At 38.2% G+C, this 17,253-nt stretch overlaps 1 protein-coding gene across 4 annotated transcripts in view; it reads left to right on the top strand.

The window, feature by feature from the left end:
• SUCO (SUN domain containing ossification factor) overlaps nucleotides 1–17,253 on the top strand; it is a 40,333-nt gene that overhangs the window by 16,741 nt on the left and 6,339 nt on the right. For 2 of the 4 annotated variants that reach the window (XM_084527135.1, XM_084527134.1), the window contains exons 5-19: nucleotides 1,036–1,176; nucleotides 1,355–1,502; nucleotides 3,459–3,579; nucleotides 3,805–3,929; nucleotides 4,425–4,492; nucleotides 5,075–5,182; nucleotides 5,561–5,666; nucleotides 7,933–7,953; nucleotides 8,193–8,248; nucleotides 9,262–9,353; nucleotides 10,042–10,107; nucleotides 13,133–13,207; nucleotides 13,710–13,803; nucleotides 14,824–15,987; nucleotides 16,888–16,975. In XM_084527135.1, coding sequence (XP_084383261.1) covers nucleotides 1,036–1,176; nucleotides 1,355–1,502; nucleotides 3,459–3,579; nucleotides 3,805–3,929; nucleotides 4,425–4,492; nucleotides 5,075–5,182; nucleotides 5,561–5,666; nucleotides 7,933–7,953; nucleotides 8,193–8,248; nucleotides 9,262–9,353; nucleotides 10,042–10,107; nucleotides 13,133–13,207; nucleotides 13,710–13,803; nucleotides 14,824–15,987; nucleotides 16,888–16,975 — 2,473 coding nt within the window. The remainder of the gene's footprint in view (nucleotides 1–1,035; nucleotides 1,177–1,354; nucleotides 1,503–3,458; nucleotides 3,580–3,804; nucleotides 3,930–4,424; nucleotides 4,493–5,074; nucleotides 5,183–5,560; nucleotides 5,667–7,932; nucleotides 7,954–8,192; nucleotides 8,249–9,261; nucleotides 9,354–10,041; nucleotides 10,108–13,132; nucleotides 13,208–13,709; nucleotides 13,804–14,823; nucleotides 15,988–16,887; nucleotides 16,976–17,253) is intronic. The other 2 variants (XM_084527137.1, XM_084527136.1) reach the window with 2 other exon arrangements.

The following is a 17,253-nucleotide window of genomic DNA, read 5'->3' as shown; positions in this document are numbered from 1 at the left end:
TGTTTATAGCTACTAACTTCTTGTATTTGAGGGGTTTGATAGATTGTGCTATGTAGTCTTGAATGCCTCTGAGTTTTTCTGTTTTGTATCAAGGGAACTTAATCATGTGAAAGGTACTAAAATTGTACCCTTGTGTTTGTTATGGCTGCTTTTTGTGAATGTAGCTGTCAAAACCGAAAAGATGACTTTCTACGTTGCCCAAGTGCTGTTTGTTTTTGCAGATCTGTGTGCTTATGTTGAAATTTAGGAAGCAGAGTAAAGGCTCTTAGTTAAATCTGGCTTATAACCTTCTAGATCAATATGAAACATCCCTGCACTGGAAACTCATCCCTCCCCACCCACTCCATGACTCCTAAAGAGCATGCAGGGAGGCTTTCTTTGCATTTTTGCCCTAGTATTTGTCTGATGCAGTATGTTTGTTCTCCTTGGGAAAGAAGAATTAAAGCAATGGGCAGATAAGCAAGTTCAGGCTGCTCATGCAGCATAGGTAATGATCTACTGGATTACATCATTTCTGTTGCACTAGCAGAAAAAAAACGAATGGAAAAAGTCTGGCAGGCTGTGCCACGTACTGTTATGCCACACCTTTCCTTGTGGAGGTTTGGCCAAGTTCTGTTCTGACTGTTCCCCATTGACTTGGTAACATTAGGAGCCTTTAGTGATGGGACTCAGTCTCCTGTTTAAGACTCTTTGTTGAAAGAAAGAAGATTGCTGGCATTCAGATTGTGAAGCTTGTAGTTTGTAGTAGTGATGGGCAAAAGTATCCATTGCAATGTTTGTGATAAGTTAAGTGGGAGTTCTGGGAGATGGGAAGCTAGCTTTGAGTTTGACTAGAGTGTGAAGAAGAAATCCTGTTCTCGCACAACTGAGAATGCTGTCCCACGAGTACGGCATACTTCATTCCCCTTGTTTTCTTAATTATTTCTGAGATTGTTGCTTTTTTAAATCTTTCAAATGTCTTTAGTTTATCTAGTTGATAAGCAGGGTTACTTGTGTTATCAGAAGGGTAAAAAGCATATTGTTTCTTTCCTTCAGTGCAATAGAAAATTCCCGTGCTGATACCCCTGTAGTCAGCTCTAGTGAAGCTGAACAGTCAGAACCTGACTGTGATATTGGTGGGACACTTGAGGCTGACCCTCAGAGTGAGCCTTCCTCTTTTGTCAGTCCACCAGAGAGGTGAGTATTGAAGTAGGTTGTGAGACTGAATAATTTAAAGGTAATTGTTCATTTCTGTCCTGGCCTTGCAACAAAGATCTGCATGTGCTTGCTTCTCCGCATTTGTATGTGTGTTTTAATATCGTATATGACTGAAAATGTGATTGTTTTGTAGGTCCTAATGCTCTAAAATTTTCAGCCTTGCAGGCCAACATATAGAGAACATATCTTCTTCACATGGCAAGGGAAAGAAGACAAAATCTGAGTTTGAATCAAAAGTTGCAGCAGCTGAAAAAGGGGCAGATCAAAAATCTGCTCTGAATGCCTCTGAGAACTTAAAAAGGGAGGTAAGCAGTACTGAAATTCTGCTCAGCACATACAAGAGTACGAAGGCCTTTGTTAAATAATCAACAGTGTTAAAGATGAGTGATTTCCATCACTTTTTTGATTGCCACTGTCTAAAAATGCATAGCTCTTGCATCATAAGCACTGCGTGCAGGTCTGATGTTGCCCTCTCAGCAAAGGTTTAAAATGGAAGAACAGGGCAGCAAGGTCAATCATTTTGCACAACTCAGTTTTTCTGAGCTGTCTCTTCCAGTACAGGATCTAGGGAAATCATGTCAAACAAAACCATCTGGAGCAGAATCCAGAAGAACGGTTCTTGGTATAATAGGTAGTGAAAGTGGGACTTCCTGTAGGATGCTGACTTCCTCTACGTGGGTTAAAGAAATGCAGGGGGTTTGTGGTCCAGGTGAGCTTGTAGAACAGAAGTCTGAAAGTTGTCTCTCTCGACTGAGTCAGGAAGTCCTTAAGCAGCAAGCAGATAGCTAGAGGCGAAGACGACACTTGGAGGAAATATACAATGGTTGCTGTGTTGTTACTCTTTCCTAAGTATCTTGTTTGCCCAGTGTTAAAATTGGGTTACTTAGCTTAGACAAGACTTAGCCTGAACTGTGGGACTGCCTTTATGTTCTCATTGAGAGGCATTTTATAAAGCTTATTTGTTTTATATAGGTAAAGAATGTCCAAGGCCACAGTAACACCACATTTTGCTATTTTAGGATCACATTTAGATTGCCACTAATAACTTTGTTAACTTTTTAAATGTGTAGTCTATCTAAGAAGTTACTTCCACTGAACAGACTGTGGTGTGCCTTAAAATACAGTCAGAAAGAGTATTCTAAAGAATTTGACTACAAAAAATGGTGTAAAGTGATTTTTATAAAATGCTTTAAATGTTTTTTTTAAATAACCTAATTCTTTAATGACTGAATTAAATAATTGTGGCGTTGCATTCTGTCATAGTTAAGCAAGAGCATTGTTTACTCAATTGGCTTTTTGACTTGTCACTTGCCTCATAGTCCGGTGAGGATCAGATATTTCTGAAATTTCTTGGGAGAAGAAAATAGGCATTTTTTTAGGTCCTCTGATTTCAAATTATATGGGGATGTATATTTGGATATGTCAAATCTAAAGGTCAGTTGCACTGTACGTCATGTGAAGAATTCTGTCATGTCACTTTTATCTAAGTATGTGTTATTCCTCTCTGTTTGAGGGCTTTCAGTTACAGAACTGTGTGAAATACTTCAAGTACAAAGATGTCAGCCTACAAAGCAGTCCTTCTGGAAATTACTCGTAAAATATTGGCTGCAAAACAACAAATCTTCCTCACTTTAAATGCCTAGCAAAAGGTTTTTTCACATGACGTGCTGGAAATGTGTTTATATGAAGAAGTTAAGACTTCAAATGGTAGTATAGACTGTGGTTAAATTAAAGTGTAATTACTTTGGCAAGTCCAAAACATGTTTTCTGTATTAAACATAAAATATTTCTTTTAAATATCCAATTCTGCTGTTTTTTGTGGTTTTTGGAATTTCCGGGGGACCTCTGGAATTCTGACATGACCAGCGTTTGTCTTTTAAAGATTTCTGCTGTAGGGAAACCTATTTTTCTTAGGGAGAGGAGAAGCAAAAATCTTGAAGACAAAGCAGTTGTTTTATCAGACAGAAAGTTTACATTGTACTTGAAATGTATTAATTCAGTGACAAAAATTGTCAGTATCTCAGTGAAAGCCTAAGATTCTGGGAGGAGACCATCACATGTTTATCTACCTTGGTACTAAGTTTTCAGCATGTGTCTAAATGATGGATCTCCTGTTGACTTGATGTAGAAGTTGAGCAGGCATTGATTTTTTTATTTTTTTTTTAAGAAAAAAAAAAAAACACAACAGACATTAATTCGTCTTTGTTTCAGTGTTTGTATTGAAAAATATTTGCAATTGGTGTTTTCTTTCTTTCTTCCAGAAAGACTATAAGAAAACAGGAGAAATTGACCCTACATCTGTTATAACTCCAAAGGATCCTGGAGATATTCCGACATTTGATGAATGGAAAAAGAAAGTCATGGAAGTAGAGAAAGAAAAGAGTAAGTTCAGGATTCATTTGCTTGCCTTAAATACAGATTGCTTTAATCTTCTCTTAAATCTGAATAGTGAAACTAGCTGAATCCAGAATGCAGCCAGTAGGTTTGCATTCCTACTAAAATTACATGAGTAATGGCATTTATTACATAAAAGTAGTGACAGCAGTTCCCTGCATGTGGAAACATTTGTTGTGTGAGTGTTATAATACTGGTATTTTCTGTTCCTAGGTCAATCAATGCACCCTTCTGCTGTTGGTGGACAGCATTCCACAAAAAAGGTTCAGAAAAACAGAAATAACTATGCCTCTGTAGAATGTGGTGCCAAAATTCTGGCAGCAAATCCAGAGGCAAAGGTAAGCATTCACTAATTATTAGCATGCATTACTTCAGTTTAAAGTCATGCAAAAAGTAGTGCAAAGTACAGTTACGTAAAAGTGAACACTGATTTTTGAAGTCATCTTTTATTTTTGGGTTTGGGTTTATTGTGATTTTGGGTTTATGTAAAAATGGAATGTAAACAGTGATCTGTCCCTCTTATTTAAGAGGGATTGCTGCAGAGAAAAACTCTTTGACTGAAATATTTGGAAGGGGGAGGGGAATCTGCTCAGTATAGAAATTGGACAAAGTTGTATAAAATAGCTCACCATAGTAAATAAGCTGTGATTGCCCAAGGCTGATGTGGTATACTGTCACCTGTATATTATTGTGCTTAAATGTTATGAAACCTGGTATTAATCTTCAGAACTAATACTAAGTTTATTTTCGTGGAGTGGGAGGGCGTGGGAAACTTGGTGATGGTATTGTCTTCCATACAACATAAAATACTAATTGTTGTATTCTTTATACAGAGCACGTCTGCTATTTTAATGGAAAATATGGACCTTTATATGCTAAATCCGTGCAGTACTAAAATATGGTAGGTTACAGAGGTTTGCCTGTATGTAAAGGCTAATTCTAGTTTTCCATTGCAATGGGGGTGTGCGTGTACTATGGAACTGGCTGGATCTTGGTGCATTTGTGCCTGTGAAATGTATGTAGGGAGCTTTAACTGATTTAGCAGAAGGCATTTAATTGTGTCCCCTGTAGAATTATGTCTCTGAGTGCTACGATTAAGGAGATAACTTTGTTCATGTTGTCATTTGTAGTTGTGACATAACTGTAATTCAAAAGAAAAAGAGCTGGGTATTCAAGTAAAGCTTTTGGTTTCTTTCCTCAGTTGCTAAATACTTGCAGGACGCATTATTGCTATTTACCACATATATAAATAATCGGCCTTTCAGGTATATGACTTAAGTGGTGGTTGCTATCCTTAGTTTTCAGTTCTGTGACTTGCTGCCCTTGATTTTGAAGGGATCAGCAAGTGATGCCTCCTAATTCTATAGCATTTCTGTAGTGTTCCTTTATACCCAGTGAAGGATGGAGCAACAAAGTAAAGGACTGAGGAGTGTAATCCTACAGGTGAAGTGCTTCTATTAATAATTTCCTTTTTGTCTTCAAGGTTTGTTATTGAGCTTTGTGAACCAATCCAAGTAAAACAGCTTGATATTGCGAATCATGAATTATTCTCTTCAACTCCTAAAGACTTTCTGGTGTCCATTAGTGACAGGTATGTTATCAAAATCAGCTCTTTTGAATGAAGAATGAAATAACTATTAAATGTGTCTGTATCAGGCATGATTTGTGCATTATTTTATGCAAATTGAGATGCATTGTGAAATGACAGATTTTCTTTGTGTGTATACGATCAGTTACTAGCTTTTTTCCCCATGTTTCCTGTGTTTTTTGTGTGAAGAATAGTCTTACTTTGCTACACATCTCTTCATTAAAAAGCACAATGCAGCTATAATGCAACTCAAAAAAAACCCCCAAAAACTAATAATAACTTATTTTGCAGACAGGTGTTTTGGAAGACATAAATGTCTTTAAACAGCAGAGTATGGAGTTTTGAATTTCATTAGGTGACTATTTTTTTTTTGTTTTCTAGGTATCCAACAAACAAATGGATTAAACTAGGTACTTTCCATGCCAGAGATGAGAGGAATGTCCAAAGCTTTCCTCTGGATGAACAGATGTATGCCAAATATGTTAAGGTAACTTAAGCATAAATGTTTTTGCAGGGTTGTCAGAAAATGAAGTGTTTGCTGGTTTTACCTTCTATCTGGAAACGTGTTATCAAAGCATTCATTGCTATTAATTGCATTAGTTTCAGTATTGGCCTCATACTAAATGTCTGTCAGACAGTCACAAGTGTTACCTTTCTCAAATGGTACCTGATAACGTGTTGGAACGCATGTGTTACCTTGTGTCCAAGAGCTTCCTTAGTTGCTATCTGAATGTAGAAAAATCCAGGCGATGTTCTGATTTGCTTGACTTACCAAACCGTCTTTTGAAGATACGATTAAAAATGTAATCCTATTTTGTCTTTTGGCTGTATCTGCTTTGTGTGTATGTATGTACATCTATGCACATACATACACATTCTCCTGGAGCACAGATTAGAATAGTGCATTTCTTGATATGTTTGTGCAGTGTTCTGCTGTATAGTTGTAGGTGAACGTGAAAGAGTAAACATTTAAATTCCTGGTTTTGCTCAACAGACTCAAAGTGCACTTTTGCATTTTTTCAATCATAACTGCTATGCGAGCAAATTACTTAGAATTACTGCTACTGGAGCTAAATGTCTAAATTATAACTTCAGAAGGCTTTTCACATTACTGCAACACAAGTTTTTGGGGAATTATGAAACACTGTTTGCTTTTTAAAAAGAAATCTGACTTTGTGCATTCATTTGGAGGTAAAATTTACTTCCAGAGGCTGCTTTGTTTAAAACATCTTAATTGTAAGAAGCCTGTACACCTTGCACGATGCATCTAGTTATTTTTTAAAGCAAACATCAGTGCAACATAAAACTGAATCTCAAAGCTGAGACTGAAGTCCACTAAAGCAGTATGACCCTTTCACTTCCTGTGTTACGGGTTACTGGGGCAGTGAATGGAACTGAAAAACAGAAAGCAACTGCTTCGTCATGGTAACTACTGAAATTAGGTTTGCCTGATGGGAGAGATCCCTGTCTTGCATTTGCCGTGATCTCTGACCTATCAAAATAGCTTGCAACAGTGTTTATTCAGAAGATTCAACCAGAATAAAATTCCATAAATAATGTGGTGCTTGCACAGGGTTAAAAGCGTTACTGAAGATACTGTGATGTAGTGGAGCTGTAATCCAAATAAAATGCAGACTGTTTAGGCCCTCTCAGCAATGTTACCTTGTAATTAAGGTGCTTACAAAAACTGAATACTGGATTGTGCTATTAAATTGTTCTGTGCTTTCTTCAAGAGGTAGCTGTAATAGTTATCTATTGAATTTATATACCCAGAAATTCTGCATGAGTCAGGATAAAGACCTCATTTATTTTTAATTGTGTTTCTGGCTGAATTAATGCCTTAAGGTATCTAGAATCTTGACTGTCACTGAAGCTCCAAAATTACACTGGATGCTTCAGCAATTAATCTCCTGGAGAATATGGTATTTTGCCTTGAATAATATACTGTGGTAATTTTTTTTTAAAGAACTTATAGTAATGTTTTCACTTTATAGCATAAAATGTAAGCGATTTCTAGGAGTGCCTAGTCTGCAGGATGAGTCCAAAAATTTTTCAGAAAGGTTTATTTTTTGAAGTAGCTTAATAAATGATCTGAAATTGACTTTTTGTAGGAGTGTTTTTATGAAAATAGTTACCTTGATCTCATTTGCAAATTATCACAGTCCTTCATTGAGAGTTTCTATGTAGTGGTTTTATAAGTGCATTCTACGCTTCCAAGCTGAGTTTAGACTACATACCAGAGTGTAGTTAAGATCTCGCTAGAAATATACTGAATGAAGCTTCCAAATGTGTAAGAGGTTCTATGCACAATCTTCCAGTAGTCTCTATAAATTGGAGCATGTTACATTGAACTCAAAGCAGTAGCAGGACATAGAATGCATGCTATGATTTTTTCTTTTGTGTCACTTCCTGTAATCTGTGCTCTTTAAAGGGGAAAAATTACACATAGTGAATATAACTCACCTTAATACTTTGTCTGGAATCGTGCTGCTTAGAAAAATTGAATAACTTCACAAAGTTAATTAATAAAACGTGTTGCATGTTAAATGCTGTCTGCAAGGTATGAGGGCTAAATGAAATCTGCTACCTAAAGCATATGAAATAGTATTGCAACTTTATCCTTCATAACTTGTCATCCTAGGCATTATAGTAGTGAATTGAAAACAGCAAAACTCTGTAGTTGCCTGTGGCATGTTTGGCCTTTGTACTGACATCTTTTTTTTTTTTTTTTCTTTTCCTTTCTCTTGCTTCAGATGTTCATCAAGTACATAAAGGTTAGCAACCTCTTCTTTTGGAATGCTGAATGCATAGGGCTTGGGGTTTCTCTGCGGCTCAGCACATTAATGCATGGCAAGAATAAAGCTTTCAGTCTTTTCTGTTCTGGTGTTTTGGGCAATCTGCAAATCCCTTGTATAAAACAAAAACAAACAAACAGAAACACCCCCCTATGTTAAATGGATTCTTAACTCCATGGATCTTTGGTCTTTCATTTTAAGTATGTTTTATTCTGTAGGTGGAGCTGATATCACACTTTGGATCAGAACATTTTTGTCCCTTAAGTCTTATAAGGTAATGTCAAGTATTTTGCTTTGTATTTCTACCTTTTTGCAATGTGGATTAGTGTGTTCTAACAAGAGCTGGGAAACAAAGTCTGATTTTCAGTATACCTAAGTTAGCTGGAAATGCTGCAAATTGACGTAATTGCCTAAGATGACCTGCTGCATAATGTTCTCTTCACATGTGTTTAAATAAGCTTCACATCTTTTAATTCAATTTCCCATTATGTAGGGAATAGTTTGTATTTGCTGGAGGTGAGGCAGAGAGGGTAGAGAACAGGGAGCATGAGCAGCCTCCCCGTGAGGACATGAGCATTTATTTCAAGGCTGACCAAGCAAAACAAGGAACAAGTGGTACGCTAAAAAGAGCAGGTGTGCTGAGTGCTGTTGAGAAGCTGTGTTGCAGGCACCCGAGGTATGACCAGTCAGTAATATTTGAAACATCTAAATCAGAACTGTACGTGTAGTTCTGTGCTGTTCCTGAAAACCACTTTAAGTTCTGCTGTTAAAGCCATGCTAGGACTTGAACCCAAGAAATCCAGTGTTGTAAACAAAACAATATTTTTAGTGAGTAAGACTGCTTTAAATTGCTTTTATTTGAATTGATTTCAGCAGAGCAGGTCAAAGAACATAGCGTGCAAAATCAGGTAGTCAGGACTTAAAGTTTGTCAAAGGTCAAGCTGAGGAGATTTAAGAGCTTGTGGGGCACTTGAGACGAGAACATCTAGATAAGAGTTCAAGTTGAAAAGGAGAGCAGACCTCTTTGGAATCGTTGCAACTTAAAACAGGATCTTGGTTTGGAGCAGCACTTGAGAACATGCAACAGACTGGATAGGAGTTTGAGAAACTTACCTGGCAGCGTATCTGCTGCTTGGTCTTGGCTAACCGAAGGTAACTATTGCTTATCTGATTTGTTTGTTCCATACCACATGATGTTACCGTTGCTTATCTAATCATCAGTCATGTCAGGTAATTGCATAGCTAATAGACAAATGCTTGATTTTTGTTTTTTAAAACTGTTTGCAGGGTATTTGGTACTAGCATGGTTGAGGAATATGAAGAAATAGCTGATTCTCAGTATCAGTCTGAACGACAAGAACTCTTTGATGAAGATTATGGTAGGCAATAACTTCTGTTTTTTCCTTTGTTTTGGTATACCTTATGCAAGTCTGTTGACTTGTCTCCTGTGTATGTTAAATGATTTGACTGTTCAATTTAAGTTGTCTTGTTTGATGTTAAGCATTTCTGGGCTTATCCAAGCATCCTTTTAAATTTTAAACTGATAGTAACTCTTTGGAGGATTATTTTAAAACACTAGTAATGTCTTAGTCTCGTTTGTCAGGCTAGTCAATAATACCTTCATGTCCTGACAATAGCGAAGGATAACTAAAATAATCAGAGTAGCGTCCATAGCCTTTTCCCTAGGATTGTTTGGACCATCAATGCTGCAAACAATTGGAAAGGGCTTATGTTGGCTGGCAGACTTCATAAAAGATGTGTGAAAACACCTTCCCCTCGTCCTACAGCCCTCATTTGGAAGATTGGGGGAGAAGCCTGCACTAAGCCCAGTTAGCTGTTGGTGAATCCAGGGGAAACTGAAGCTTGAACTCTGAATCTCTTCGTATTTCTCACTGCATTGAGCTTGATACTTCAGTATGTCATTTCTGACCTTTAACTCTATTTCTGTAGCTTTATTTTTACGCTGTCAAACTGACAGTGTTGAATGACATGTTAAATCTTGAGGTTTATTTTGATTGATTGTGACATGTAATTTTGATAGTCATAAATATTCTTCTTTATTCATAGATTATCTGTTGGATTACAATACAGGGGAAGAAAAATCTTCAAAAAATCTCCTTGGTTCTGCTACAAGTGAGTATGACTTGATAGAAAAATGCTGTGCTGAAATAAGTGAGCTGTTTGACATTGGAATGACACTTCCTTATGCAACAGTTATGACTTCCTGATTTTCCTGCTGAAGCAATTTGTTGTGATTCCTGTTTAATTGTGTAGGAGTGAACAGTAGCAATTTGAAAACGGATTATCATAAAATACTCTAAGACCAGAACTTTTAGATCTTTTTTTCAGAAACCTTGCTTTCTTTGAGTAAGGATCCTGAGCACCTAAAACAATCTGAATTTTACATAGGGCTATAAACATTCAGCATTAATATGCAGTAGAACTGTAATTACTTGGGAAACTTGGAAATCCAGGCACAAATAAGGTGCTTTATTTATAGGAAGCAATATAAAGATTTACTTCCTACAGCCTGAGTGGAAGGGATGGAGAATACTTTCTGAGAAGAGTTTGTGTAAATATTGTAGCTTCCGTGTCTTCCATGAGTACTGTATATTTTTTTGACAGAACTGATAGTTCTTGGCTGTCTCTTGTCACTTTTCCCTTTTGGAAAGCCTTCAGATGTGGGTTTTGTTTGGCCAAGTATACTTGAATATTCAGTTTTAATGGTATTCTTAACTCCTAATTTATTTAGGATAATATCAGCTGCCAGACACCCTACACTGTGCCACTCTTCCTTCTGGCCCAGATAATGAAGATCTGTTGTTCAGATTCAAGACTGCAACCTGAAGTTCTCAGGCTTTCCTTACGGTCCGTAGTGTATGAGAGCTGCAGGGTTCTTCACAACCGTCTCCTAGAACATAGTTGTCCCTTACAAAGGTCGTGGCTACGCATATTGCACAGCTTAGCATGGTTCTGAATGGGGCAATAGGTAGTGGAAAAGGCAGGTTTTTTCTACTAAATGTTAGCCTCTCACGCATGAGAGAAAGCAGGATATTCTTGTGTGACACTGCTTATCTTTGGTTTGTGGCCCAAATCCAAATTTCAAGACAACCTGAGGCATATTGATATTCTGTCCCCAGGTGCAGTATTGCAAGATATCGTTCACTGAAAAAAAAAAAAAGATTCTCAATGTTTTTTTTAAGTGTACTTAAGACAGCAATGAAAAGATTTGAAACTTCATTGTTAGTGCTTTATCAGCACAGCTGGGCACTAAGACATTGCAGTGGTAATTATTTAATCCTGGCTGATAGATCTTAGTTTTGAGACCTTTTTTCTCCATAATGTGGTCCTTTTTTGAAGGCATACTGTGTTTGAGAGTATCGTTTTGGGGGGCTTGTGTGTGTTAGAACAAATGAGACAGAATTCCGTTTTAGATTGTCTGTCTTAAATAGTGACTGATAGCACGATGAGGGAGAGGGACCTCAGGGGAGGGGGATAATGAGCTTCAGGTACATCAATTCAAGAAACATTTTGCTGATTTAGCCTGTGTGGGTAGTTCTCTGCTCTTCTAGCCATCTCACAGACCGGCAGGCTTCTATACCAACCTTCAATTCCCCCTCTCTTTTCTTGCTTCTCCATCAATAATAAGAAATGATACTTCAAGTTTAACAACTTCAGATTGTCACTTTTCAAAGAGTAAAAATCCCAGGTAAATAATGTAATTCAGGAACGTGGTTTCTGACCCATTCTGGAGGGAGGGCAGCACTAAGACTCGACAAAGCTTTGTGAAATCAAAGAATTTCGTCAGAACTTCTGAAATGCCCTTCTGTAAATTTGACCTTATCCATATAACATATATGGCTGTATGTTGGTGGGTGTGGGAGGAATGAGCAATGTAGGGCCAACTTTGGTGTGTTTATAGTAAGGTGCTCTTTCACTGTTCTTCACTTTCTAAACAAGCCTACATGTTAGCTATGTTATATATGTCTATATAGAGCCGATTCTTTGCGTCTAGTTCTGTTACTTTTTTAAAGAGAAAATACTGTTCTACTTTGTAGAAGGTAATCCAGATCAGTGGGTATATGTTACTGTTTTCTCACGGTTGACTTGACTGATCTTGGTGATAACTTACATTTCAACATTCAAGGAACAGATTATCTTCAAATCCTCAAAAACTTGGAATTGTTATGTTGCAGCAGCATCAGAGTTGAAAGTCTGATTCAGGATTAATAAGGTTTGCACACCAACAAAGTCAGCTCAGCCTAGTATTAATGAATATTTATTGTTTGTCCTGGTGTGGGCATTTTGTCTTTAAAGGAGGAATTCTTGTCTTGTACATATAGCAAATGACATTTCTTGACTCATTCCTTGAATGCTGTCATGACAAATGACCTGGCCTGTTTTCAGTAGAGTTCCTCAGTTTGAGTGTTAAAGCTCAAAGTACCTGACTCAGGGCTTCCCTCAGTGGTTCACACTCTTTGCTTGAACAGTTGTCTGCTTGTTTCACCGTTCCCTGTTTTGAATGGGCTGATGGTCAGTGAGAGCTTCCTCCCACTTCTTGTCTTTGGTGTTAGAAAGTCTCGCTGGATGGTTCAGGCTTGGTGTAGCTGATGTGGTTGGGAAATTGTTGCATTTGTTCTGCGAGGGAGGCCAGATGATTCCTTTCTGCAGGAGTTGCCAAAGCTAATGTAGAAAAACTACATTTAGAGCACAGTCTAAGGCAGCATTTAGAGATGTGTACTGACGCGTGCATTGGCAGCTATTTGGAATTACTGGGGGAGGTTTTGGTGAGCTGCTCCAGACAGCTCTGCCTGAATGCCTAAACAAAGTGGTACTGTGTACTGAGCTTTTCTTCAGCGGTTGTGCATCCCATTTCCCACGTAAACTGTATTTTAACTGCCTAGAAGCTGACTGAAGAAAGACTTCAGTAGACTGTGATTGGTATTAGATACTGGTTTTCAAATACAAGCTTCTGACTTATAAACAGAAATCTCTTACCCTTTAAAAGAAATGGATGCATTTCTTATAATTAGAATGACTCTTTTTTTTAATGTATAATGTGATTAATTTCAGGCAAGTGTTACGTAATAGCAGATTGTTCCATGGTGTGATCTCTGAGCCCTCTGAATTTGTCCTCATCAGTTGGTTTCCATTTCAGATGCTATCCTCAGTATGGTGAACATTGCTGCTAATATGCTTGGAGCCAAAACTGAAGAGAATCCTGAAGCTGAAGGTATTTATTTTTAGGTTAAAAGCATTCTAGAAAGTCTTATTTCTCTTTTGCTTTTTTTTTTGTTTGCTTGTTTTAATTGTGAAGACCTTGATGGTCTGCGTTGAAATGATTTTTCTTCACCATCTTTTATGCCATTACATCATCAGTGCTGTAAAATACTTATCCTATTGACTGCAAACCATGGAGTGCAGAAGTTGAATCTGCCAAGAAGGGAGCTGATACGAATATACCATATGTTTGCTCAGCTATATTCTGATGAGACCTTTACTCTGTTATGCAGCGTTAGTTGTAGAGTCTAACTCCTTCTTCCTGGAAATATTTTGAGGCTGTCCATAACATCTGATAGTTAAACTGTTGTTCGTGTTTTCAAATAACTGGAACTTTAATGACACCTGCAGTTGTTGCTTTGTTAGAGTTAACATCTAATGCCCCACCCCAAAATCATGGAAAATAAACATGGTTCTTGAATCTTTGTCCTAATTCTTCTTCCATCCTGCAACAGGGAACAAAAGCATATCTGAAAATGTCACTGCCACCCCTGCAACTTCAACAGCTGCACCAAGACTGCCTGAACCAACTCCTGTTCCTTCACCAGAGTAAGCAATTGGTGTATTTTTGAGTGTTCTCCTAGCAGAGATTAGCATGTACCAGTCTGGAATCTTTGGGAGTAGAATGCTCTGATACGGCACACTGCCTTAAACAAGTAAAAATGAAAGCATTTGGAGAAGTATGGGAAGTTACTAACCAGGGAAATTTATTGCTTTAGTTACTATTTGTAGCTCTTTCGTTGCATGTTTTAACACGACGAAATGTCCAAATGCATCACTAATGTTTTCAATAGTTTATATTAGTTTGTTTGGAAGAAGTAAGAGGAGCGTTTTGTTCTTTGTGGCTCTTGCAGATTTCTTGGATGGCTGCTGCATTAATATTGTTAGAGGTTTTTCATGTTGTCTCCTGCAAGGAAGGTGAATTAGGAATGTAAGCTATATAGCTGAAACTTAAAAACAAAAACAAAAAACAAACTTTTTGAAGCTTATATTTTTTGCTAGGCTGTCTTTTAATGAAAGCACATATGCAAAGGTATGGAATTGGGTGGGGAGGGGGAGTTGTATGTATGAAATCTGTGCTTTTTTTTTTTTTTAGGTGATGAGTTGTTTAGAATTGATTTGGCTGCTTAAAGCTGAGACTCTAGCTCATAGATATTAAGACATGACTGGTGCTGCATATAGTGGTTTTATGTTTCATTAGAGACCAAGGAAGTTCAAATGGAAGACTTTGATTCTTGCATTTGGAGGCTGGAACAGAAGAGTAAAATGTTTGCTGTGTATTAAAAATAAATAAATTAGTGGTATTTGAACTGGCAACCCCTTTACAGGATAATGGGACATACCTGATTGGGAAGGTCTTGCTGTTTCAGAAGCTAGGATTGAAATAAATTGTTGAAAACCAGGATGGAAATATAGTAGAAAAAAATAAATTACAATTTGTGACTGCATCCAAACTGGCCTTTGGTCATAACTTGGTGAATTTTCTAAAGTACCCTACTTCTGCAATCTTCGAGAGTAAGCATGTAAACCTGTTGAAGTAACATCCTGTCTTTAACTTTCTTCTTGTAGACTTGTTACTACAGATATTCCACAGATAGATAAAGAGCAATTAAATGTGGATTTGACAAAAGAAAGTCCAATTGTTCAGCTAGTACAAGAGTACGAAGAAGATGTAAGCCAGTCAACAGTAACCTTGCTGCCCAGTGATGATCAGGAAGAAGAAGCATCGGCATGGTTTGAACTTGAGACAGACAAATATTGCCCTGACTTGAGAACAGCATGTTGCATTTCCACTTTCTCAGAATATCTGTTTAAATGGTGTTCGCTTACAGCAGCCATCCATCGGCGGCGTACCAAGACCGAAGGTAAACATAAGCAAGATTACTCAGCTCATGCTCAGCAGCCGCAGGCAGTTCTGACTGAAGCTGTGCACGTGTCAACAGATGAGCCTCTGCCTGAGCAATTAGAGAGCAAAGTTGAGAGGCTGCCTGGATCTACTGCTGCAGTTGACTTCAGCAGTGTGGTCCATGAGGAGATCAGTAATGAGACCACAGATGCTATTGAATTGGAACCAAGCCATCCTCAAACTGTCTCTCAGTCCCTCCTCCTCGAAGTTACCTCTGAAGTTAAGCCATTGCCAACAACAGAGATGGTGCTGGAGCCTGCTAAAGAAGACTTGGGCCAGGTGGCACCAAGGGGCACTCCCCCAGTGGATACAGCTGAGATGAGCGCAGAAACAGAGAGGATTGAGAGCTCTGCTGCAGAAGAAACCCCTATAGTTTCTGAAACCAGTGTGCTCACTGAAGTAAAGGAGATGAGCACGAGAGAGACTGTTGCTACTCCAATGATCTCAAAGCCTACGGAGACTGTTCTGCAGCCTGAACATACAGTGGGCACGTTAGCCAGTGATGCTGGGGAAGGGAAGGAAAGCACTCCAGAAGTGCAGAAACCTGTCGTGTCTCCTGTTGAGTCCCCTGTATCTGAAACGAAGGAGGATGATCAGGCAACTGAAGAAGCTTTTATGTCAATTCCGGTCTCTGGGGGACCGCAGAGAACAGCTACAGACTTCTATGCTGAATTGCAGAATTCAACAGATCTAGGCTACGCTAATGGAAACCTCGTTCATGGATCTAATCAAAAGGAGTCCGTCTTCATGCGCCTCAACAACCGAATTAAAGCCTTGGAAGTAAATATGTCTCTCAGCAGCCGTTATTTAGAAGAACTGAGTCAGAGGTAAGCCTGAGGAAGGATGGGAAAAAGGTACTGTACATAGACATGATTTTAGCCAACTGTGCAAAGGAATTACACAGATATGCAAAGGAATGTATGGAAGGTAATGCAGTGGGGAGAGCTTTGTGGAAAATTGAGGAAAAGTACTGAATCCTGAGAAGCTACCAGAGACCTAGACATGTGTGGTTAGCTAGGGTTCCCTTTCTGTGTTTCCAGCTACAGTCAACATTTATTTTGTTGATTTATTCTTGTATTGCTATGTTTTGGGGCTCTTTTTCTTAAGGATTGAGTGCTGCAAGCACTTAGCCTCTCTGTAATCACTTCAGCAAAAGTGCACATCCTCCTGTTGCTGTTAAATTGAGTGACACACACCTACAGTGCCTTTTTCACTGGGCTACTCAGTTGGTTGCTTCCACATAAACTGCTGTGTAATGACTCCTGTTGAAGAAGGGAGCATGGAGAGGGAACTCAGAACTTTATATGAGGGATGCACGTTTATTAGTGTTTCATCTGTGGTGATCCTCAGCCATAGGACAACCGGGAAATTACCTATTTAAGAACTGGTTCCAAGGAAGATCTGTTACATTTACTGTTGTGCTGTCTTGGCAGTGAGTGTTTTGCAGAGTGAATCCGCTCCATAGCGAATACCAGTAAATGAGCACTCAGTTCTAAGGTGCTGAAATTATCTTTGACCTTAAGCTTAGAATAAAACCACCCAAGGTAGAATGAAGTGTCCCTGTTCTACGTCTGAAACTAGAAAAGGAACACCACTTGAAGTTTAAATAAAGCTGTTTTGGACAAATGAGAGATTTCTCCTTGCGTAGTGGTGTGTTCTGAAGACAAGTTTAGTGCCGTGAGTTTTATGAACTAGCATTTCAGATCTTTGTGCTGTTTTTGTTTTAGGTACCGAAAGCAAATGGAAGAAATGCAGAAGGCTTTCAATAAAACGATAATAAAACTTCAGAACACCTCAAGAATAGCAGAAGAGCAGGTATGGCTTGTTGAAGTACTTACATGTTTTCCTAAATAAGAAAGACTACTTTAAAGAAAGTTGCTAGGACGTAGTTTTTTTCTACTGAAGGTGTTTTTCTTATCTGTGTGTATGCCTTTTAAAAGCAAGTCCATTCCTTGCTTCCCAACCATTTTCTCTGTAAAAAAAAAAAAAAAAAAAAAACTTTGCAGACATGCTCCCAGTCTCTTTTAAAATAAAGCCATTTCCCACTTGTTTTTCAGTGTGTCAGTTGGCAGCTGTTAATGGCTAAAAGTCCT

This window comes from Aythya ferina (genome assembly GCF_964211825.1).
Source record: "Aythya ferina genome assembly, chromosome: 8".
NCBI classification, from domain to species: domain Eukaryota; kingdom Metazoa; phylum Chordata; class Aves; order Anseriformes; family Anatidae; genus Aythya; species Aythya ferina.
Note: the sequence above shows the minus strand (reverse complement) of the source record. Positions and strands in the feature narration are given on the sequence as shown.